The 25,934-nt window shown below is 51.0% G+C and overlaps 1 protein-coding gene across 1 annotated transcript in view; it reads left to right on the top strand.

The window, feature by feature from the left end:
• LOC129823013 (microtubule-associated protein 2-like) overlaps positions 1–25,934 on the top strand; it is a 171,985-nt gene that overhangs the window by 58,663 nt on the left and 87,388 nt on the right. The window contains exons 4-5 of the mRNA XM_055881675.1: positions 23,494–23,607; positions 24,446–24,535. Of these exons, the coding sequence (XP_055737650.1) occupies positions 23,494–23,607; positions 24,446–24,535 (204 nt within the window). The remainder of the gene's footprint in view (positions 1–23,493; positions 23,608–24,445; positions 24,536–25,934) is intronic.

Below are 25,934 nucleotides of genomic sequence, written 5' to 3' on the forward strand. Positions count from 1 at the left end.
CTGTACCTCCCTGCTCCACTATCCTCTCCACTGTCTGCTGTACCTCCCTGCTCCACTATCCTCTCTGCTGCCTGCTGTACCTCCCTGCTCCACTATCCTCTCCACTGTCTGCTGTACCTCCCTGCTCCACTATCCTCTCCACTGCCTGCTGTACCTCCCTGCTCCACTATCCTCTGCACTGCCTGCTGTACCTCCCTGCTCCACTATCCTCTGCACTGCCTGCTGTACCTCCCTGCTCCACTATCCTCTCCACTGCCTGCTGTACCTCCCTGCTCCACTATCCTCTCCACTGTCTGCTGTACCTCCCTGCTCCACTATCCTCTCCACTGCCTGCTGTACCTCCCTGCTCCACTATCCTCTCTGCTGCCTGCTGTACCTCCCTGCTCCACTATCCTCTCTGCTGCCTGCTGTACCTCCCTGCTCCACTATCCTCTCCACTGCCTGCTCAGCCTCCCTGCTCCACTATCCTCTCTGCTGCCTGTTGTACCTCCCTGCTACACTATCCTCTCTGCTGCCTGCTGTACCTCCCTGCTCCACTATCCTCTCCACTGCCTGCTCAGCCTCCCTGCTCCACTATCCTCTCTGCTGCCTGTTGTACCTCCCTGCTACACTATCCTCTCCACTGCCTGCTGTACCTCCCTGCTCCACTATCCTCTCCACTGCCTGCTGTACCTCCCTGCTCCACTATCCTCTCTGCTGCCTGCTGTACCTCCCTGCTCCACTATCCTCTCCACTGCCTGCTCAGCCTCCCTGCTCCACTATCCTCTCTGCTGCCTGTTGTACCTCCCTGCTCCACTATCCTCTCCACTGCCTGTTGTACCTCTCTGCTCCACTATCCTCTCCACTGCCTGCTGTACCTCCCTGCTCCACTATCCTCTCTGCTGCCTGCTGTACCTCCCTGCTCCGCTATCCTCTCCACTGCCTGCTCAGCCTCCCTGCTCCACTATCCTCTCTGCTGCCTGTTGTACCTCCCTGCTCCACTATCCTCTCCGCTGCCTGCTGTACCTCCCTGCTCCACCGTCCTCTCCACTGCCTGCTGTACCTCCCTGCTCCACTATCCTCTCTGCTGCCTGCTGTACCTCCCTGCTCCACTATCCTCTCCACTGTCTGCTGTACCTCCCTGCTCCACTATCCTCTCCACTGTCTGCTGTACCTCCCTGCTCCATTCTCCTCTGCACTGCCTGCTGTACCTCCCTGCTCCACTATCCTCTCCACTGCCTGCTGTACCTCCCTGCTCCACTATCCTCTCCACTGTCTGCTGTACCTCCCTGCTCCACTATCCTCTCCACTGCCTGCTGTACCTCCCTGCTCCACTATCCTCTCTGCTGCCTGTTGTACCTCCCTGCTCCACTATCCTCTCCACTGCCTGCTGTACCTCTCTGCTCCACTATCCTCTCCACTGCCTGCTGTACCTCCCTGCTCCACTATCCTCTCTGCTGCCTGCTGTACCTCCCTGCTCCATTCTCCTCTGCACTGCCTGCTGTACCTCCCTGCTCCACTATCCTCTGCACTGCCTGCTGTACCTCCCTGCTCCACTATCCTCTCCACTGTCTGCTGTACCTCCCTGCTCCATTCTCCTCTGCACTGCCTGCTGTACCTCCCTGCTCCACCATCCTCTCTGCTGCCTGCTGTACCTCCCTGCTCCACTATCCTCTCCACTGCCTGCTGTACCTCCCTGCTCCACTATCCTCTGCACTGCCTGCTGTACCTCCCTGCTCCGCTATCCTCTCTGCTGCCTGCTGTACCTCCCTGCTCCACTATCCTCTCTGCTGCCTGCTGTACCTCCCTGCTCCACTATCCTCTCTGCTGCCTGCTGTACCTCCCTGCTCCACTATCCTCTCCACGGCCTGCTGTACCTCCCTGCTCCACTATCCTCTGCACTGCCTGCTGTACCTCCCTGCTCCGCTATCCTCTCTGCTGCCTGCTGTACCTCCCTGCTCCACTATCCTCTCTGCTGCCTGCTGTACCTCCCTGCTCCACTATCCTATCTGCTGCCTGCTCTGCCTCCCCACTGTAAAACTTGTGAACGCACACCAAAGCCTGGCGCTCTTTTCATCCTAATAACGTACAAACAAGAAATTTGAAGAAATGTGGCTAAAGCCTCTACATTTTCATGATCTGCCTTTAATCCCGTAGGTTGGGAAAGCACACCAGTGTATCCTCATTCCTCATTGATGTCCTCTGTAGTGGAAGGCAGCTCTTTCATCTTCTGCCATTTCCACATGTAATGTTCTGATCCCTCATCTCAATGACATTAAATCCACATTTGGAGCTTCTCAAAATGGTTGGTGGTGTACTATACTGTGGGACAGGGGGATGGAACGTGTTGTCTTCCTGTGGGACAGGGGAATGTATCGTGGTGTACTATACTGTGGGACAGGGGGATGGAACGTGTTGTCTTACTGTGGGACAGGGGGATGGAATGTGTTGTCTTCCTGTGGGACAGGGAGATGTAACGTGGTGTACTATACTGTGGGACAGGGGGATGGAACGTGTTGTCTTCCTGTGGGACAGGGGGATGTAACGTGGTGTACTATACTGTGGGACAGGGGGATGGAACGTGTTGTCTTACTGTATGACAGGGGGATGGAACGTGTTGTCTTCCTGTGGGACAGGTGGGATGGAACGTGTTGTCTTCCTGTGGGACAGGGGGATGGAACGTGTTGTCTTCCTGTGGGACAGGGAGATGGAGCGTGTTGTCTTCCTGTGGGACAGGGATATGTAACGTGTTGTCTTCCTGTGGGACAGGGAGATGGAGCGTGTTGTCTTCCTGTGGGACAGGGGGACAGGGGGATGTAACGTGTTGTCTTCCTGTGGGACAGGGGGATGGAGCGTGTTGTCTTCCTGTGGGACAGGGGGATGGAGCGTGTTGTCTTCCCGTGGGACAGGGATATGTAACGTGTTGTCTTCCTGTGGGACAGGGAGATGGAGCGTGTTGTCTTCCTGTGGGACAGGGGGATGGAGCGTGTTGTCTTCCTGTGGGACAGGGGGATGGAGCGTGTTGTCTTCCTGTGGGACAGGGGGATGGAGCGTGTTGTCTTCCTGTGGGACAGGGGGATGGAGCGTGTTGTCTTCCTGTGGGACAGGGATATGTAACGTGTTGTCTTCCTGTGGGACAGGGAGATGGAGCGTGTTGTCTTCCTGTGGGACAGGGGGACAGGGGGATGTAACGTGTTGTCTTCCTGTGGGACAGGGGGATGGAGCGTGTTGTCTTCCTGTGGGACAGGGATGGAGCGTGTTGTCTTCCTGTGGGACAGGGGGTTGTAACGTGTTGTCTTCCTGTGGGACAGGGGGATGGAGCGTGTTGTCTTCCTGTGGGACAGGGGGGTGTAACGTGTTGTCTTACTGTGGGACAGGAGATGTAACGTGTTGTCTTCCTGTGGGACAGGGGGATGGAGCGTGTTGTCTTCCTGTGGGACAGGGGGGTGTAACGTGTTGTCTTCCTGTGGGACAGGGGGATGTAACGTGTTGTCTTCCTGTGGGACAGGGGGATTGGAACGTGTTGTCTTCCTGTGGGACAGGGGGATGGAACGTGTTGTCTTACTGTGGGACAGGGAGATGTAACGTGTTGTCTTACTGTGGGACAGGGAGATGTAACGTGTTGTCATACTGTGGGACAGGAGATGTAACGTGTTGTCTTCCTGTGGGACAGAGGGATGGAACGTGTTGTCTTCCTGTGGGACAGGGGGATGGAACGTGTTGTCTTCCTGTGGGACAGGGAGATGTAACGTGTTGTCTTCCTGTGGGACAGGGAGATGTAACGTGTTGTCTTACTGTGGGACAGGGTGATGGAGCGTGTTGTCTTACTGTGGGACAGGGGGATGGAACGTGTTGTCTTCCTGTGGGACAGGAGATGTAATGTGTTGTCTTCCTGTGGGACAGGGAGATGTAACGTGTTGTCTTCCTGTGGGACAGGAGATGTAACGTGTTGTCTTACTGTGGGACAGGGAGATGGAACGTGTTGTCTTACTGTGGGACGGGGAGATGTAACGTGTTGTCTTACTGTGGGACAGGGGGATGGAACGTGTTGTCTTACTGTGGGACAGGGAGATGTAACGTGTTGTCTTCCTGTGGGACAGGGGGATGGAGCGTGTTGTCTTCCTGTGGGACAGGGGGATGGAACGTGTTGTCTTCCTGTGGGACAGGGAGATGGAGCGTGTTGTCTTCCTGTGGGACAGGAGATGTAATGTGTTGTCTTCCTGTGGGACAGGGAGATGTAACGTGTTGTCTTACTGTGGGACAGGGGGATGTAACGTGTTGTCTTACTGTGGGACAGGGTGATGGACTTACTGTGGGACAGGGGGATGTAACGTGTTGTCTTCCTGTGGGACAGGGGGATGTAACGTGTTGTCTTCCTGTGGGACAGGGGGATGGAACGTGTTGTCTTCCTGTGGGACAGGGGGATGGAGCGTGTTGTCTTACTGTGGGACAGGGAGATGTAACGTGTTGTCTTCCTGTGGGACAGGGGGATGGAGCGTGTTGTCTTACTGTGGGACAGGGGGACAGGGGGATGTAACGTGTTGTCTTACTGTGGGACAGGGGGAGGTAACGTGCTGTCTTCCTGTGGGACAGGGGGATGGAGCGTGTTGTCTTCCTGTGGGACAGGGGGATGTAACGTGGTGTACTATACTGTGGGACAGGAGATGGAACGTGTTGTCTTCCTGTGGGACAGGGGGATGTAACGTGGTGTACTATACTGTGGGACAGGAGATGTAACGTGTTGTCTTCCTGTGGGACAGGGGGATGGAGCGTGTTGTCTTCCTGTGGGACAGGGGGATGGAACGTGTTGTCTTCCTGTGGGACAGGGATGGAACGTGTTGTCTTACTGTGGGACAGGAGATGTAACGTGTTGTCTTCCTGTGGGACGGGGATGGAACGTGTTGTCTTACTGTGGGACAGGAGATCTAATGTGTTGTCTTCCTGTGGGACAGGGGGTGTAACGTGTTGTCTTACTGTGGGACAGGAGATGTAACGTGTTGTCTTAATGTGGGACAGGGAGATGGAGCGTGTTGTCTTCCTGTGGGACAGGGGGATGTAACGTGTTGTCTTACTGTGGGACAGGGAGATGGAGCGTGTTGTCTTCCTGTGGGACAGGGGGATGGAACGTGTTGTCTTACTGTGGGACAGGAGATGTAACGTGTTGTCTTCCTGTGGGACGGGGATGGAACGTGTTGTCTTACTGTGGGACGGGGATGGAACGTGTTGTCTTACTGTGGGACAGGAGATGTAACGTGTTGTCTTACTGTGGGACAGGGGGATGGAGCGTGTTGTCTTCCTGTGGGACAGGGATATGGAACGTGTTGTCTTCCTGTGGGACAGGAGATGTAATGTGTTGTCTTACTGTGGGACAGAGAGATGTAACGTGTTGTCTTCCTGTGGGACAGGAGATGTAACGTGTTGTCTTCCTGGGGGACAGAGAGATGTAACGTGTTGTCTTACTGTGGGACAGGGAGATGTAACGTGTTGTCTTACTGTGGGACAGAGAGATGTAACGTGTTGTCTTCCTGTGGGACAGGAGATGTAACGTGTTGTCTTCCTGTGGGACAGGGGGATGGAGCGTGTTGTCTTCCTGTGGGACAGGGGGATGGAACGTGTTGTCTTACTGTGGGACAGGAGATGTAACGTGTTGTCTTACTGTGGGACAGGGAGATGGAACGTGTTGTCTTACTGTGGGACAGGGGGATGTAACGTGTTGTCTTCCTGTGGGACAGGGGGATGGAACGTGTTGTCTTACTGTGGGACAGGGGGATGTAACGTGTTGTCTTCCTGTGGGACAGGGAGATGTAACGTGTTGTCATACTGTGGGACAGGGGGACAGGGGGATGTAACGTGTTGTCTTCCTGTGGGACAGAGAGATGTAACGTGTTGTCTTACTGTGGGACAGAGAGATGTAACGTGTTGTCTTCCTGTGGGACAGAGAGATGTAACGTGTTGTCTTACTGTGGGACAGAGAGATGTAACGTGTTGTCTTCCTGTGGGACAGGAGATGTAACGTGTTGTCTTACTGTGGGACAGGGGGGTGTAACGTGTTGTCTTACTGTGGGACAGGAGATGTAACGTGTTGTCTTACTGTGGGACAGGGGGATGGAACGTGTTGTCTTCCTGTGGGACAGGGGGATGGAGCGTGTTGTCTTCCTGTGGGACAGGGGGATGGAACGTGTTGTCTTCCTGTGGGACAGGGGGATGGAGCGTGTTGTCTTCCTGTGGGACAGGGGGATGGAACGTGTTGTCTTCCTGTGGGACAGGAGATGGAGCGTGTTGTCTTACTGTGGGACAGGGGGATGGAACGTGTTGTCTTCCTGTGGGACAGGGGGATGGAGCGTGTTGTCTTCCTGTGGGACAGGGGGATGGAACGTGTTGTCTTCCTGTGGGACAGGGAGATGTAACGTGTTGTCTTCCTGTGGGACAGGGGGTGTAACGTGTTGTCTTCCTGTGGGACAGGGGGATGGAACGTGTTGTCTTCCTGTGGGACAGGGGGATGGAACGTGTTGTCTTCCTGTGGGACAGGGGGATGGAACGTGTTGTCTTTCTGTGGGACAGGGGGATGGAGCGTGTTGTCTTCCTGTGGGACAGGGGGATGGAACGTGTTGTCTTCCTGTGGGACAGGGGGATGGAGCGTGTTGTCTTCCTGTGGGACAGGGGGATGGAGCGTGTTGTCTTCCTGTGGGACAGGGGGATGGAACGTGTTGTCTTCCTGTGGGACAGGGGGATGGAGCGTGTTGTCTTCCTGTGGGACAGTGGGATGGAGCGTGTTGTCTTCCTGTGGGACAGGGGGATGGAACGTGTTGTCTTCCTGTGGGACAGGGAGATGTAACGTGTTGTCTTCCTGTGGGACAGGGGGTGTAACGTGTTGTCTTCCTGTGGGACAGGGGGATGGAGCGTGTTGTCTTCCTGTGGGACAGGGGGATGTAACGTGTTGTCTTCCTGTGGGACAGGGAGATGTAACGTGTTGTCTTCCTGTGGGACAGGGGGTGTAACGTGTTGTCTTCCTGTGGGACAGGGGGATGGAGCGTGTTGTCTTACTGTGGGACAGGGGGGTGTAACGTGTTGTCTTACTGTGGGACAGGAGATGTAACGTGTTGTCTTACTGTGGGACAGGGGGATGGAACGTGTTGTCTTCCTGTGGGACAGGGGGATGGAGCGTGTTGTCTTCCTGTGGGACAGGGGGATGGAACGTGTTGTCTTACTGTGGGACAGGAGATGTAACGTGTTGTCTTACTGTGGGACAGGGAGATGGAACGTGTTGTCTTACTGTGGGACAGGGGGATGTAACGTGTTGTCTTCCTGTGGGACAGGGGGATGGAACGTGTTGTCTTACTGTGGGACAGGGGGATGTAACGTGTTGTCTTCCTGTGGGACAGGGAGATGTAACGTGTTGTCATACTGTGGGACAGGGGGACAGGGGGATGTAACGTGTTGTCTTCCTGTGGGACAGAGAGATGTAACGTGTTGTCTTACTGTGGGACAGAGAGATGTAACGTGTTGTCTTCCTGTGGGACAGAGAGATGTAACGTGTTGTCTTACTGTGGGACAGAGAGATGTAACGTGTTGTCTTCCTGTGGGACAGGAGATGTAACGTGTTGTCTTACTGTGGGACAGGGGGGTGTAACGTGTTGTCTTACTGTGGGACAGGAGATGTAACGTGTTGTCTTACTGTGGGACAGGGGGATGGAACGTGTTGTCTTCCTGTGGGACAGGGGGATGGAGCGTGTTGTCTTCCTGTGGGACAGGGGGATGGAACGTGTTGTCTTCCTGTGGGACAGGGGGATGGAGCGTGTTGTCTTCCTGTGGGACAGGGGGATGGAACGTGTTGTCTTCCTGTGGGACAGGAGATGGAGCGTGTTGTCTTACTGTGGGACAGGGGGATGGAACGTGTTGTCTTCCTGTGGGACAGGGGGATGGAGCGTGTTGTCTTCCTGTGGGACAGGGGGATGGAACGTGTTGTCTTCCTGTGGGACAGGGAGATGTAACGTGTTGTCTTCCTGTGGGACAGGGGGTGTAACGTGTTGTCTTCCTGTGGGACAGGGGGATGGAACGTGTTGTCTTCCTGTGGGACAGGGGGATGGAACGTGTTGTCTTCCTGTGGGACAGGGGGATGGAACGTGTTGTCTTTCTGTGGGACAGGGGGATGGAGCGTGTTGTCTTCCTGTGGGACAGGGGGATGGAACGTGTTGTCTTCCTGTGGGACAGGGGGATGGAGCGTGTTGTCTTCCTGTGGGACAGGGGGATGGAGCGTGTTGTCTTCCTGTGGGACAGGGGGATGGAACGTGTTGTCTTCCTGTGGGACAGGGGGATGGAGCGTGTTGTCTTCCTGTGGGACAGTGGGATGGAGCGTGTTGTCTTCCTGTGGGACAGGGGGATGGAACGTGTTGTCTTCCTGTGGGACAGGGAGATGTAACGTGTTGTCTTCCTGTGGGACAGGGGGTGTAACGTGTTGTCTTCCTGTGGGACAGGGGGATGGAGCGTGTTGTCTTCCTGTGGGACAGGGGGATGTAACGTGTTGTCTTCCTGTGGGACAGGGAGATGTAACGTGTTGTCTTCCTGTGGGACAGGGGGTGTAACGTGTTGTCTTCCTGTGGGACAGGGGGATGGAGCGTGTTGTCTTCCTGTGGGACAGGGGGATGGAGCGTGTTGTCTTACTGTGGGACAGGGGGAGGTAACGTGGTGTACTATACTGTGGGACAGGGAGATGTAACGTGTTGTCTTCCTGTGGGACAGGGAGATGGAGCGTGTTGTCTTCCTGTGGGACAGGAGGATGTAACGTGGTGTACTATACTGTGGGACAGGGAGATGTAACGTGTTGTCTTCCTGTGGGACAGGGGGAGGTAACGTGTTGTCTAACTGTATGACAGGGGGATGGAACGTGTTGTCTTCCTGTGGGACAGGGGGATGTAACGTGTTGTCTTCCTGTGGGACAGGGGGATGTAACGTGTTGTCTTCCTGTGGGACAGGGGGATGTAACGTGTTGTCTTCCTGTGGGACAGGGATATGTAACAGAGATGAGATGGGGAAGGGGACACTATCGTTTCCAAACAGGCCCTCAGTGACTCAGTGACTGTTCCGTGTTTAATGCTATGAAAAGGAGGTGTGACAGAATGGCATGAAATAATGGCATGAAATCTCCATCCATGGCTAATTTAGGAAAGGGACCATTTTATCTAGCTAGCCACCGGAGAACAACGACACAACGAGATGCTACAATTCTGTCAATTACGTTTTGGTTTTGATGTGATGTGATTAGTGTGAAGCCAGATCCAAACTGGCTCCCCGTGACACTTTTTTTGGTGCACCAGGACCATTCACAGCTGAGCTTGCTCAGTTTAGCTCACCACTGATTGGCTATTCATTTTATAATTTTTTTAATCAAGAGAGGTCAAATGCTGGCTGGCTTCCTTTGCATTCAATGCTAGGGACGGCAACAATGTCACATACACACAGACACACTTTCTCTCACACACACACACACTCTCACGCACACACAGACACACACGCAGACACGCACACACACACATATGGCACAGCATTCAGCTTAGTTCTGACTGTGTGTGTGTGTGTGTGTGCGTGTCTGTGTGCATGTGTCTGTGTGTGTCTGTGTGTGTGTGCGTGTCTGTCTGTCTGGGGGGATATTCCAGAGGGATTGACCTGAAAAACTGCAGGGCGACAGACTGTAGCAATTAAAAAACCCAGAGCTGTGATCTAACGACTGGTCAAGACCCTGCAGCTGTGGACCGGATGTGGCATCCTGTCTGACCACAAAATGCAACTCTTCTATGTTCATCAATTTATGTGGTTTAAGCTCTTTTTGTTCCATTTTTTGGGGGTTTGATATTAGAATTTACTATGTTGTAGTTCTATTTTATATTTTGCGTTGTTAAAAGGACAAAATGTCAAAGTTTATCAGATGTTTCGGTCGTTTCAGACGTCTGCACCACATCAAGTTAAATCCATGTTCCGTACCATCTGTTGGACGTAGACATATCCCCTGTGGTGCTGCCCTTGTCCCTCGCCCTGTCTTGGTAGCGTGTGTACCCAGCATGCTGAGCTCCGATTGGGAATAATGAGCGGGGAAAACCTGGGGTCAGCTGGAGGACAACACTGTGGAGCTAGCCGAGGCTAAACCTGACATTTCCACTGCTCTGTCATTTTGTTTTGCTCTGCCTTCCCTACCACCCAGTCTCATTTAAAATATTCTGTCCCCACACTAAGTCGGGCTAAAAATATTGGGCTGAATAATGAATATTTCTACATGGATCATGTGTCGTGTGGAAGTTAGTGCTTAGCACCACTGTTCTCATTTTCATCTGAGTCCTATTGAGATGCTTTTAACTTGTCCAGGTGTCTAATTGTCATAAGTGACATGGACAGGGACATGGACAGGGACATGTACAGGGACATGGACAGGGACATGGACATGGACAGGGACATGGACAGAGACATGGACAGAGACAGGGACATGGACAGGAACATGGACAGGGACATGGACAGGGACATGGACAGAGACATGGACAGAGACAGGGACATGGACAGGGACATGGACAGGGACAGGGACATGGACAGAGACATGGCCAGAGACAGGGACATGGACAGGGACATGTACAGGGACATGGACAGGGACATGGACAGAGACATGGACAGAGACAGGGACATGGACAGGGACAGGGACAGAGACATGGACAGAGACAGGGACAGGGACATGGACAGGGACATGGACAGGGACATGGACAGAGACATGGCCAGAGACAGGGACATGGACAGGGACATGGACAGGGACAGGGACATGGACAGGGACATGGACAGGGACATGGACAGGGACATGGACAGAGACAGGGACATGGACAGGGACAGGGACATGTACAGGGACAGTGACATGGACAGGGACAGGGACAGAGACAGAGACATGTACAGGGACATGGACAGAGACATGGACAGGGACATGGACAGGGACATGGACAGAGACAGGGACAGAGACAGGGACAGAGACATGTACAGGGACATGGACAGGGACATGGACAGAGACAGGGACAGAGACAGGGACAGAGACATGTACAGGGACATGGACAGGGACATGGACAGAGACAGGGATAGAGACAGGGACATGGACAGGGACATGGACAGGGACAGGGACAGGGACATGGACAGAGACATGGACAGAGACAGGGACATGGACAGGGACATGGACAGGGACAGGGACATGGACAGAGACATGGCCAGAGACAGGGACATGGACAGGGACAGGGACAGGGACATGGACAGAGACATGGACAGGGACATGGACAGGGACAGGGACATGGACATGGACATGGACAGAGACAGGGACATGGACAGGGACATGTACAGGGACAGTGACATGGATAGGGACAGGGACAGAGACAGAGACATGTACAGGGACATGGACAGGGACATGGACAGAGACAGGGACAGAGACAGGGACAGAGACATGTACAGGGACATGGACAGAGACAGGGACAGAGACATGTACAGGGACATGGACAGGGACATGGACAGAGACAGGGACAGAGACATGGACAGGGACATGGACAGGGACAGGGACATGTACTGTGACAGAGACATGGACAGAGACATGGACAGGGACATGGACATGGACATGGACAGGGACATGGACAGGGACATGGACAGGGACATGGACAGAGACAGAGACAGGGACAGAGACATGTACAGGGACATGGACAGGGACATGGACAGAGACAGGGACAGAGACATGTACAGGGACATGGGCAGGGACATGGACAGAGACAGGGACAGAGACAGGGACAGAGACAGGGACAGAGACAGGGACATGGACAGAGACAGGGAGAGGGACATGGACAGGGACAGGGACAGAGACATGTACAGGGACATGGACAGGGACATGTACAGGGACAGGGACATGTACAGGGACATGGACAGGGACATGGACAGGGACAGGGACATGTACAGGGACATGTACAGGGACATGGACAGGGACAGAGACAGGGACAGAGACAGGGACAGGGACAGAGAAAGGGACAGAGACAGGGACAGAGACAGGGACAGAGACAGGGACATGGACAGGGACATGGACAGAGACAGGGACAGGGACAGAGAAAGGGACAGAGACATGTACAGGGACAGGGACATGGACAGAGACAGAGACATGTACAGGGACATGGACAGAGACAGGGACAGAGACATGGACAGGGACAGGGACATGGACAGAGACAGGGACAGAGACAGAGAAAGGGACATGGACAGACACATGGACAGAGAAAGGGACATGTACAGGGACAGGGACATGGACAGAGAAAGGGACATGGACAGAGACATGGACAGAGAAAGGGACATGTACAGGGACAGGGACATGGACAGAGAAAGGGACATGGACAGAGACAGGGACAGCAGTCAGCCATGTCCTTTATGGCTGCAGCTTAGTCTAACACTCTTCAGATGTTATGTCACAGAACATCCATTTGAAATGGAACACATTGAAAGGATCTCTAATGTACTGTTTTACTTCCAGTGTCTACTGCACATTAATGTTACTGGGTCGTGTTAGAGACTGAGATGGGCAGAACAGAATGTTACTGGGTTGTGTTAGAGACTGAGATGGGCAGAACAGAATTTTACTGGGTCGTGTTAGAGACTGAGATGGACAGAACAGTCACTGGGTCGTGTTAGAGACTGAGATGGGCAGAACAGAATGTTACTGGGTCATGTTAGAGACTGAGATGGGCAGAACCGTCCCTGGGTCGTGTTAGAGACTGAGATGGGAAGAACAGAATGTTACTGGGTCGTGTTAGAGACTGAGATGGACAGAACAGTCACTGGGTCGTGTTAGAGACTGAGATGGTCAGAACATAATGTTACTGGGTCGTGTTAGAGACTGAGATGGGCAGAACAGAATGTTACTGGGTCGTGTTAGAGACTGAGATGGGCAGAACAGAATGTTACTGGGTCATGTTAGAGACTGAGATGGGCAGAACAGAATGTTACTGGGTCGTGATAGAGACTGAGACGGGCAGAACAGAATGTTACTGGGTCGTGTTAGAGACTGAGATGGGAAGAACAGAATGTTACTGGGTCGTGTTAGAGACTGAGATGGGCAGAACAGAATGTTACTGGGTCATGTTAGAGACTGAGATGGGCAGAACAGAATGTTACTGGGTCGTGTTAGAGACTGAGATGAGCAGAACAGTCACTGGGTCGTGTTAGAGACTGAGATGGGCAGAACAGAATGTTACTGGGTCGTGTTAGAGACTGAGATGGGCAGAACAGAATGTCACTGGGTCGTGTTAGAGACTGAGATGGGCAGAACAGAATGTTACTGGGTCGTGTTAGAGACTGAGATGGGCAGAACAGAATGTTACTGGGTCGTGATAGAGACTGAGATGGGCAGAACAGAATGTTACTGGGTCGTGTTAGAGACTGAGACGGGCAGAACAGAATGTTACTGGGTCGTGTTAGAGACTGAGACGGGCAGAACAGAATGTTACTGGGTCGTGTTAGAGACTGAGATGGGCAGAACAGAATGTTACTGGGTCGTGTTAGAGACTGAGATGGGCAGAACAGAATGTTACTGGGTCGTGTTAGAGACTGAGATGGGCAGAACAGAATGTTACTGGGTCGTGTTAGAGACTGAGATGGGCAGAACAGTCCCTGGGTCGTGTTAGAGACTGAGATGGGCAGAACAGAATGTTACTGGGTCGTGTTAGAGACTGAGATGGATGTGGTGATTGTGTCACCACCGTCCGTACACATTCAGAAGGACTTTATCTCTCTCCGACTCGGACAGCCAGCCTCACTGATCCTGTAGGATGCTGCCTGTTCAGCTGAACCATGACAGGGATATATATATATAGATGGCATGGTACATACACACACACTGAGAACCTCTGCCCACAGAAACAGCAGCAGCAGTAGTAATCTGGGTCAGACAGAGCCATAGAGTACGCTAGGAGCCAGAGAAAGAGAGAGAGACAGAGAGAGAGGGATGGATGGAAAGAGGGCCACAGTTATAAAACTTCAGGCAAAGTCATCTAAAAGTTCACTGCTCTTCTTGTTACTGGCCTAGAAAGCCCTAACTTATGGTTTACCAATATCTCCCCTCTACTCCACCCCCCCCCCCCTTCTCTCTCTCTTTCTGTCTGGGCCCCCTTCATTTTTGCCTTGTTTTTGTTTTCCCCAATGCCCTCAAACAAACCCATTGTGTTCAGTTGGGCTGGCGTATTTCAATAGCTCACAGCTTGTTGACTGAACAATGGGAGGTCATTCCGCTCTCCACACTGGGTTCCAGGGGCAGGCTGCTACGAGTGCTACATGACTTGGCATGTTTGGGCACAGACGCCCGCCCACGCACCCCCAGTCTGAAGTTGATTTATTTAGTAATGTGTGTGGGTTCTGGAGAGTTGGGCCGCCGGGAGCTGTCAGTGTCCCGCTGTTTTCAGATGCTTTCGTGACCCTTGGTAAACCCACCCAGGCCTTTCTCTCATCTGGGTTGTCCTCAATGCTCCCTCGCCTCCCATCTTCGTAAAGATCCAAGCACTATCCTCTCACGGCATAAAACCTCTCGATCTGTCACCCCTTTTCTTACCATTGATTTATTAGTTCTGCCGACCTTTCTAGAGCTCCAAGCCCCCTGAGTGCTCTGTCCCAGTTTCCTGGAGAGAGGCTCACAAAACATGCCTTATCATGGACTGTACTGGAGGCATTTAGACACTGTTTGGTCCGGTTCATCTCAGTTGCTCATTGCTTTGCTAAGCTATCTTGACTATACATTGTGAAAAGTGAAAGCTATTGATTGATTGATGGCTATGACTTCTGTGTTGTTGTTTTTTTTTCCGACATATTCACTTTTTCTTGCCAGGAGCCAGTAATTCCCTTTCAAAACTGCTCTGCCAGATGTCAGCCCCTTGGACAGTAATACAGCACAATAAGGAAATATTCTTCCCTCTAAACAAGTTATTTTTCCTCTATCCCTTTGGCACAAAGTCATTGAGGCTGCATTGAGACGGTGACTTATCGGTGAACCAAGCTCTGCTCAGATAATCCCTACTATTGTGTCGCTGAGTTGTCGTAATGCTGTGTCAAATGTACATTGTCCTTGGGGCGTTGGCAGTCATAATGTAAGTAACCTAATTTATGTCCCTCTATCTCCCCTGAATGCCTCTGTGTCACGCCCTGAGCATAGAGAGCTTTTTATTCTCTATGTTGGTTAGGTCGGGGTGTGACTAGGGTGGGTCATCTGGGTAATTATATGTCTATGTTGGCCTGATATGGTTCCCAATCAAAGGCAGCAGTTTATCGTTGTCTCTGATTTGGGATCATATTTTGGCAGCCATTTTCCCTTTGTGCTTTGTGGGATCTTGACTATGGATAGTTGCCTGTTAGCACTATTATTAGCTTCACGTTTCGTTTGAGATTTATTGTTTTCCTTTGCCCTGAGTTTCACTTAGAAATAAAAAGATGTGGAACCCAGATCACGCTGCGCTTTGGTCCACTGATTATAACGATCGTGACAGAAGATCCCACCAACAATGGACCAAGCAGCGTGCCCGGGAGGTAATGGCATCCTGGTCTTTGGAGGAGAATAGGGAGAGAACATCCTGGACTTGGGACGACATAGTAGCAGGAGAAAAAAAAAGGACGCCAGGGTTCGCGGCCAGGACGCAAGCCCCAAAAAACATCCCAAAAAATGTTGGGGGGGGCACACAGAGTGGTCGTCGGAGCCGAGGGGTGAACCAGAGCCAGTCAGGGAGTCGAGTGAGGAACTCGACGAAAGATTCCGGAGAGAGGTGTTGGCGTTGAGAGCGCTGCAGAGCGGGCGTGCTGAGGAGCGAGACATCAGTCCGGTGTCATATGCACCAGTTTCACGCATCTGGCCTCCGGTGCGCCTCCCCAGTCCGGTACGTCCTATGTCTCCTCCACGCACTCGTCCTGAGGTGTGTGTCACCGTTCCGGTACAATATGTGCCGGTTCTACGCACCGTGTCTCCAGTGCGCCTCCACAGCCCAGTACGTCCTGTTCCTGCTCCTCGCACTCTCCCTCAAGTGTGCCTTCCCAGTCAGGTACGTCCTGTACCTGCTCCTCGCACTCTCCTTGGAGTGCGTGTCCCCAGTCCGTCCTGTACCTGCTCCTTGCACTCTCCTTGGTGTGCGTGGCCCCAGTCCAGTATGTCCTGTACCTGCTCCCCGCACTCTCCCTGAGGTGCGTGTCATCAGCCCGGTGCCACCTGTACCAGGCCCCACGTATCAAGCTTCCGGCGACAGTTCCCAGTCCAGAGCTTCCGGCGACAGTTCCCAGTCCAGAGCTTCCGGCGACAATTCCCAGTCCAGAGCTTCCGGCGACAGTTCCCAGGACAGAGCTTCCGGCGACAGTTCCAAGTCCAGAGCTTCTGGCGACAGTTTCACAGTCCGGAACCTCTAACGACGGTCCACAGTCCGGAACCTCCAACGACGGTCCACAGTCCGGAACCTCCTGAGACGGTCCCCGCACCAGAGCCGCCATTGAAGTTGAGGTATCCGCGAGCGGAGTGGGTACTTCGCCCCGCACCGGAGCTGCCACCGACGGTAGATGCCCACCCGGACCCTCCCCTATTGAGTCAGGTACTGTCACGCCCTGACCATAGAGAGCTTTTTATTCTCTATGTTGGTTAGGTCGGGGTGTGACTAGGGTGGGTCATCTAGGTAATTACAGTATATGTCTATGTTGGCCTGGTATGGTTCCCAATCAGAGGCAGCAGTTTATCGTTGTCTCTGATTGGGGCTCATGTTTAGGCAGCCATTTCCCCTTTGTGCTTTGTGAGAAATTGACTATGGATAGTTGCCTGTTAGCACTATCATTAGCTTCACGGTTCGTTTGAGATTTATTGTTTTGTTTTGCTGTGAGTTTCACTTAGAAATAAAAAGATGTGGAACCCAGATCACGCTGCGCTTTGGTCCAGTTATTATAACGATCGTGACACTCTGTCAATATATCTTCACTCAATGTAGAGGAGAGATTGACTTTATCAAATCAAATCAAATACAACTGGTGACTACAAGTGTAGACCTTACCGTGAAATGCTTACTTACAAGCCCTTAACCAACAATACAGTTCAAGAAATAGAGTTAAGAAAATATTTACTAAATTAACTCAAGTAAACAAAAATAATAAAATAAAAAAGTAACACAAGAAAATTACATAATAATAACGGCTATATACTGGGGGTACCGGTACCGAGTCAATGTGGAGGGGTACCGGTACCGAGTCAATGTGGAGGCTCTATACAGGGGGTACCGGTACCGAGTCAATGTGGAGTGGTACCGGTACCGAGTCAATGTGGAGGCTATATACTGGGGGTACCGGTACCGAGTCAATGTGCGGAGGTAGAGGTTAGTTGTTCTCAACTGGCCTACCTGGTTAAATAAAGGTGAAATAAAATAAAATAAATAAATAGTCAAGGTATTTTGTAAAGTGACTATGCATAGATAATAAACAGTCTCCTGGGGGAGAAAAGGTGTTGTCGTGACCTCTTCACAACTGTCTTGGTGTGTTTGGACCATGATAGTTTGTTGGTGATGTGGACACCAAGGAACTTGAAGCTCTAGACCCGCTCCACTTCAGCCCCGTCGATGTTAATGGTGCCTGTTCGGCCCGCCTTTTCCTGTAGTCCAAGATCAGCTCCTTTGTCTTGCTCACATTGAGGGAGAGGTTGTTGTCCTGGCACCTCACTGCCAGGTCTCTGACCTTATCCCTATAGGCTGTCATCAGCAAACTTAATGATGGTGTTGGAGTCGTGCTTGGCCACGCAGTCGTGGGTGAACAGGGAGTACAGGATGGGACTAAGCACGCACCCATGAGGGACCCCAGTGTTGAGGATCAGCGTGGCAGATGTGTTGTTGCATACACTTACCACATGGGGACAGCCTGTTACTAAGTCCAGGATCCAGTTGCAGAGGGAGTTGTTTAGTCCCAGGGTCCTTAGCTTAGTGATGAGCTTTGTGTGTACTATGTTATGGAACACTGAACAGCATTCTCACATAGGTGTTCCTTTTGTACAGGTGGGAAAGGGCAGTGTGGAGTGCGATTGAGATTGCGTCATCCGTGGATCTGTTGGGGCGGTGGAATTTGGAGTGGTTCTAGGGTTTCCGGCATGAGGGTGTTAATGTGAGCCATGACCAGCCTTTCAAAGCACTTCATGGCTACCGACGTGTGTGCTATGGGGCGGTAATCATTTAGGCAGGTTACCTTTGCTTTCTTGGGCACAGGGACTATGGTGGTCTGTTTGAAACATGTAGGTATTACAGACTCAGTCAGGGAGAGGTTGAAAATGTCAGTGAATACACTTGCCTGTTGGTCCGCGCATGCTTTGACTACACGTTCTGGTAATCTGCCTGGCCCTTTGTGAATGTTGACCTGTGTATAGGTCTTGCTCACATCGGCTGTGGAGAGCGTCATCACACAGTCGTCCAGAACAGCTGGTGCTCTCATACATGCTGTTGCTTGCCTCGAAGCGAGCATAAAAGGCATTTAGCTCGTCTGGTACGCTCGTGTCACTGGGCAGCTTGTGGCTGGGTTTCCCTTTGTAGTCCGTAATAGTTTTCAAGCCCAGCCACATCCGACAAGCGTCAGAGCCGGTGTAGTAGGATTCAATCTTAATCGTGTATTGACGCTTTGCTTGTTTGATAGTTCGTCTGAGGGCATAGTGGGATTTCTTAGAAGCTTCCGGATTAGTGTTCCGTTCCTTGAAAGCGGCAGCTCTAGCCGGATGTTGCACTTATTGATGAAGCCGGTGACTGAGGTGGTATACCCCTCCGTGCCATTGGATGAATTCCTGAACATATTCCAGTATGTGCTAGCAAAACAGTCCTGTAGCGTAGCATCCGTGTCATCTGACCACTTCCGTATTGAGCGAGTTACTTGTACTTCCTGCTTTAGTTTTAGCTTGTAAGCAAGAATCAGGAGGATGGAATTATGGTCAGATTTTCCAAATGGAGGGCGAAGGAGAGCTTTGTATGAGTCTCTGTGTGTGGAGTAAAGGTGGTCTAGAGTTTTTTTTCCCTCTGGGTGCACATGTGATGTGCTGGTACAAATTTGGTAAAACTGATTTAAGTTTGCCTGCATTAAATTCCCCAGCCACTAGGAGCGCCGCTTCTGGTTGATCATTTTCTTCTTTGCTTATGGCCTTATAGAGTTAGTTGAGAGTGATTTTAGTGCCAGCTTCGTTTTGTGGTGGTAAATAGACGGCTACGAATAATACAGATGAGAACTGTCTTGGTAGATAGTGCAGTCTACATCTTATCATAAGGTACTCTACCTCAGGCGAGCAATACCTCCAGACTTCTTTAATATTAGATATTGCGCACCAGCTGTTATTGACAAATTGACACACACCCCCGCTCCTTGTCTTACCAGATGTAGCTGCTCTGTACTGCACGATGCACGGAGAAGCCAGCCAGCTCTATATTATCCATGTCGTCGTTTAGCCACGTCTCGATGAAGCATAAGATATTACCGTTTTTAATGTACCGTTGGTAGGATAGTCTTCATCGTAGATCGCCCAGTTTGTTTTCCAATGATTGCACGTTGGCCAATAATGGTGGTGGTTTACCTACTCATCTGCAAATTCTTACAAGGCACCCTGCGCTCCTCACCCTTTTTCTCTGTCTTTTCTTTAAGCGAATGACAGGGATTTGGGCCTGGTCTTGAAAAAGCAGTATATCCTTCGCTCCGGACTCATTAAAGAAAAAGTCTTTGTCCAGTTCAAAGTGAGTATTCGCTGTTCTGATAACCAGAAGCTCTTTTCGGTCATAAGAGACGGTAGTGGCAGCATTATGTACAAAATAAGTTACAAACAATGCGAAAAAAATACACAAAATAGCACAGTTGGTTAGGAACCTGTAAAACGGCAGCCAACCCCTCCGGCGCCATCACATCACTACTTGTATTTGTGAGAAGTATTGACATGTTGAATGCACCAAGCTGTCTGTTTAAACTACTAGCACACAGCTCAGACACCCATTCATACCCCACAAGACATGCCACCAGAGGTCTCTTCACAGTCCCCAAGTCCAGAACAGAGTATGGGAGGTAGACAGTACTACATAGAGCCATGACTACATAGAACTCTATTCCACATCAGGTAACTGATGCAAGCAGTAAAATCAGATTTTTTTTAAACAGATACAAATACACCTTATGCAACACCGGGGACTGTGAAGAGACACAGACACATGCATACACATGCACGATTTCATATGCACTCCACACACACACACGTACACACAGATTCTGTGTTGTAAATATGTGGTAGGAGAGTTGTGGCCTGAGGGAACACACTTCATGTGTTGTGAAATCTGTTGTGAAATGTAATGTTGTTTTAATTGTATATAACTGCCTTAATTTAGCTGGACACCAGGAAGAGTAGCTGCAGCCTTGGCAGGAAGTAATGGGGATCCATGATAAACCCCAGGAAGAGAAGCTGCTGCCTTTGCAGGAACTAATGGGGATCCATGATAAACCCCAGGAAGAGTAGCTGCTGCCTTTGCAGGAACTAATGGGGATCCATGATAAACCCCAGGAAGAGTAGCTGCTGCCTTTGCAGGAACTAATGGGGATCCATGATAAACCCCAGGAAGAGTAGCTGCTGTCTTGACAGGAACTAATGGGGATCCATGATAAACCCCAGGAAGAGTAGCTGCTGTCTGGACAGGAACTAATGGGGATCCATAATAAACCCCAGGAAGAGTAGTTGCTGCCTTGACAGGAACTAATGGGGAGCCTTAATAAACCCCAGGAAGAGGGGCTGCTGTCTTGACAGGAACTAATGGGGATCCATGATAAACCCCAGGAAGAGTAGTTGCTGCTTTGACAGGAACTAATGGGGATCCATAATAAACCCCAGGAAGAGTAGCTGCTCTCTTGACAGGAACTAATGGGGATCCATGATAAACCCCAGGAAGAGTAGCTGCTGTCTTGACAGGAACTAATGACGATCCATAAAAAAACCCAGGAAGTGTCACGTCTGCTCCCGCTCTTCCCCTCCCCCTGGCGCTTGAGGGCGCCAGAATGCCTTGCATCACTCACTCCTGCCATCCATCACGTACACCTGCCTTTCCTCGTCACGCGCATCAGAGTTATTGGACTCACCTGGACTCTCTTATCACCTGTTCATTTCCTCCCCTATATGTGTCAGTTCCCCAGCTCTGTTCCCCGGCTTCTGCATTGATTGTTTTTTCTGTTTGCTAAGCTGTTTATGTCTCGTTCCATGTCCGTTATTTATTAAATGTTATTCCCCGTACCTGCTTCGTCTCTCCAGCGTCATCCTTGTGATAGATCGTGACAGAATGCAGAAGCCATCATACGAAGCATCGGGGAGTACTGGCGTTCTGGTTGGTATAGTGGCATCGGCTCTGGGTCACCACCGATGGAACCGGGGGTGCCTAGCCTGCTCGTCGGGCTTCCACGCCCTAGCAGGCTCGAGAGGTTTCCTTGCCCCGGTTGGCTCGGATGGCGCCCATCCCACGTCGGGCCTCAGCTGGATCGTCAGTTCTTGTCTGCCCAGCCTTTCCAGGAGTTTTTTTTGTTTGTTTGTTTGTTTTGTCGGTGACATCGGGGGTGGATTCTGCCGCCGATGGAACCGGGGGTGCCTAAGCCAGCTCGTCGAGCTTTCATGCCCTGGCTGGCTCGAGAGGTTTCATTGCCTCAGTTGGCTCGGTGGCTTCCCATCCCACGTCACAATCCACCGGATCATCGGGTTTCCTCAGCGGGATCGACAGGCGTCTGGACTTAGCCGGATCGTCAGGCTTCCATGCCTCAGCCGGCTCGCCAGGCTCTCACGCTCCAGCCGGTTCGTCGGGCTTCCACGCCTCAACCGGCTTGCCCAGCGCCCATGTCTCGGCCGGTTTGCCCAGGTGGGACGCCGGGTGGCGCCCCTAGTGGGGGGGTACTGTCACGTCTGCTCCCGCTCTTCCCCTCCCCCTGGCGCTTGAGGGCGCCAGAATGCCTTGCATCACTCACTCCTGCCATCCATCACGTACACCTGCCTTTCCTCGTCACGCGCATCAGCGTTATTGGACTCACCTGGACTCTCTTATCACCTGTTCATTTCCTCCCCTATATGTGTCAGTTCCCCAGCTCTGTTCCCCGGCTTCTGCATTGATTGTTTTTTCTGTTTGCTAAGCTGTTTATGTCTCGTTCCATGTACGTTATTTATTAAATGTTACTCCCCGTACCTGCTTCGTCTCTCCAGCGTCATCCTTGTGATAGATCGTGACAGGAAGAGTAGCTGCTGCCTTGGTAGGAACTAATGAGGATCCATAATAAACCCCAGGAAGAGTAGCTGCTGTCTTGACAGGAACTAATGGGGATCCATGATAAACCCCAGGAAGAGTAGCTGCTGTCTTGACAGGAACTAATGGGGATCCATGATAAACCCCAGGAAGAGTAGCTGCTGTCTTGACAGGAACTAATGGGGATCCTTAATAAACCCCAGGGAGAGTAGCTGCTGCCTTGACAGGAACTAATTGGGATCCATGATAAACCCCAGGAAGAGTAGCTGCTGTCTTGACAGGAACTAATGGTGATCCTTAATAAACCCCAGGAAGAGTAGCTGCTGTCTTGACAGGAACTAATGGGGATCCTTAATAAGCCCCAGGAAGAGTAGCTGCTGTCTTGACAGGAACTAATGGGGATCCTTAATAAACCCCAGGAAGAGGGGCTGCTGCCTTGACAGGAACTAATGGGGATCCATAATAAATTAACAAATACAAACAGCCTATCTGGTTCGACTCTTTGTGTCTTCTCTTGTCTCTCTGAATAGGTTAATGTATTATGGAACTCTGAGCCACACTCACACACACACACACTCACACCCACACACACAGAAACATGTGAGGACACACCGGTGCTTTCGAATTAATCAGTGCCCTCTCTGACCGACGAAAAGTCGCGTGGCCCGTCTGGAAGTCCAAATTCCCCCCGCCTGCCCCCCTGAGCCCCTGTCTGGCTTTTGGATGTGGCGGGGCTGTGTTTATGACTTTGGGTGTCGTCCTGTCCACCCGCTTCACTGTCACCCTCACTGTAACTGCAGGGATACGGGGGGGGGGGGGGGGGGGGATGCTCTCTCTCACAACGGCCAAATAACAGCCACATCGGATCTGGCGATCAGGCGGAGGGCCTAGATAGTGGAGTTAGGATCCAAAGCCCTGGGATGGGGGCGGGAGGGGTGGACAGAACCAGTCACAGACAGGGAGACGTCACCACGGCCCAGGCTACTGCAGCCACTGATCATCACAGAGCTACTGCTTACACAGCGATACAGCTGAGACTGCACTGGAAAGAGAGAGAGGGGCTAGAGAATTACCAATATCAAATGCTGTTTTAGATTTAACAGGCTTGTTATATATTTATGTAGAGTGGAAAATACAGGTGAGTGAGTGAGGTTTTGCGTTTGTTCTGTACAGCGAGTGGGGGGGGGGTTGCGGTGTGTTGCCAGAGAGTGGAACTAATGTGAGGTGTTCTGTGTTCCCGACACTTCAGGTTCTAAAGTGACACCGGGGGGACAGATATCAGCTTCGCGCCCAGAACCACAGGGGGAAGTGCGTCCCAACTCGGCAGAGCACCAGGTCTTTGCAGCAACAGAGTTCCTCTCAGGTAAGACACCTGATACTGCACTATTGTACATTAAATCATGTTTATCCTGAACCATATCTTATATATTGATTTGGAAAGCTAGTTGAGATTTGAACTCAACTCCTACAGGTGTGACTGAAGTGATGTGTTGTTCACCCTTAAAGAGATGTGTTGTTCACCCTTAAAGAGATGTGTTGTTCACCCTTAAAGAGATGTGTTGTTCACCCTTAAAGAGATGTGTTGTTCATCCTTAAAGAGATGTGTTGTTCACCCTTAAAGAGATGTGATGTTCACCCTTAAAGAGATGTGATGTTCACCCTTAAAGAGATGTGTTGTTCACCCTTAAAGAGACGTGTTGTTCACCCTTAAAGAGATGTGATGTTCACCCTTAAAGAGATGTGTTGTTCACTCTTAAAGATATGTGTTGTTCATCCTTAAAGAGATGTGTTGTTCACCCTTAAAGAGATGTGATGTTCACCCTTAAAGAGATGTGTTGTTCACTCTTAAAGATATGTGTTGTTCACTCTTAAAGAGATGTGTTGTTCACTCTTAAAGAGATGTGTTGTTCACCCTTAAAGAGATGTGTTGTTCACCCTTAAAGAGACGTGTTGTTCACCCTTAAAGAGATGTGTTGTTCACCCTTAAAGAGATGTGTTGTTCACCCTTAAAGAGAGTACTGTACTGTTCAGTTTGGAGTGGAGGGTCTCATGCTTAGTCACACCCAGCTCTCTCTTTCTCTCGCTCCCTCTCTCCCTACCTTTCTCTCTCTCCCTCTCTTTCCCCTCTCTGATCCTATGTTATTCATGCCCTTTCCTCTGTCCCCCCTCTTTTGCCCCTCCCTCTATCTCTCTCTGTCCAGGCTCCATGGCGGGCGTCCCTGATCAGTGGAGCTCCCAGCCCAACAACCCGCCCCAGATGATGGATAGTGGACTGATAGGAGATTCCTCAGGTAGAGTCTTTGATTCAATTGTCAATACTTGAGCTACACACATCCTACATGCTTTTGCCAGAATAATACCATGCCATCCATCAGAAACACTTCACTACGTGATATTATATTAAATGGATGATGTACTTTTTTTTTGCAAACGTCATAATTGGTTATGCAGATTTTCATTCAATTTTAACGTCAAATGACGTATACAATCACACAATAAGAATGTGTGCAGCCTAAAACAGATTGTAAACTGAGTGTAATACATTACAAAGACTATGCAATGAATGTAAAACATTTATTTATAAACTGGGTGGTTTGAGCCCTGAATGCTGATTGGCTGACAGCCGTGGTATATCAGACCATATACCACGGGAATGACAAAACATGTATTTTTACTGCTCTAATTACGTTGGTAACCACTTTCTAATAGCAATAAGGCACCTCGGGGGGTTTGTGGTATATGGCCAATATACCACGGCTAAGGGCTGTATCCAGGCACTCCACGTCTTGTCGTGTCTTATAACAGCCCTTAGCCGTGGTATATTGGCCATATATCACATCCCCTTGGGCCTTATTGCTATTATAAACTGGTTGCCATACTACAGAATATTTACTCAGTGCCCCTTGAGCTGAGCATGCTCTGTTTTTCCACATTGGTGGCTTAGGAGTTGTGACTGGCCTAATTTGTGCTGGCCTGAGAGTTATGGGCTGAGTTGAGTTGTGCGTCTACGATACCAGCTGCGGCAGATACAACACCACCACAACCTAATGGCATGTGTCATCTCGGTGCGACTGAATCACTGCTGTAGGGCTAGTCACTCAAAGACACACACAGACACATACACACACAAGGGAACACACACACGGAATTCTCATTACTGCTGTAGGGCTAGTCACTCAAAGACACACACAGACACATACACACACATAAGGGAACACACGCACGGAATCCTCTTTACTGCTGCGTTTCCCAAACTCGGACCTGGGGACCCCAAGGGGGGCACGTTTTGGTTTTGGCCCTAGCACTGCACAGCTGATTCAAATAACCAACTCATCATCAAGCATTGATTATTTGAATCAGCTGTGTAGTGTTGGGGCAAAAAAACAAAACGTGCACACCTTAGGGACCCCAGGACAGAGTTTGGGAAACGCTGCATTACTGTCACTTTCTCGCTGTCTGTGACATTTCGGACTGCACTCGCCTCAGAAAGTGTTGCTAGGCCGTCCTGACTCAGGGGCCCTTATTGATTAATAGAACTCAGTTTAGGGGGCCTCATTTTCACGTCTCCGTCCCTCGTTTCTGCATCTGAAAGGCCTCGTTCTACATTAATCATCTTTTGAACTTTCCTCAATGAGCGCTTCAAATTGATAATGTCTCATTCTGTCTGCCTATTCATTGGTCTCTCAGAGG

This window comes from Salvelinus fontinalis, chromosome 25 (genome assembly GCF_029448725.1).
Source record: "Salvelinus fontinalis isolate EN_2023a chromosome 25, ASM2944872v1, whole genome shotgun sequence".
Lineage (NCBI taxonomy): Eukaryota > Metazoa > Chordata > Actinopteri > Salmoniformes > Salmonidae > Salvelinus > Salvelinus fontinalis.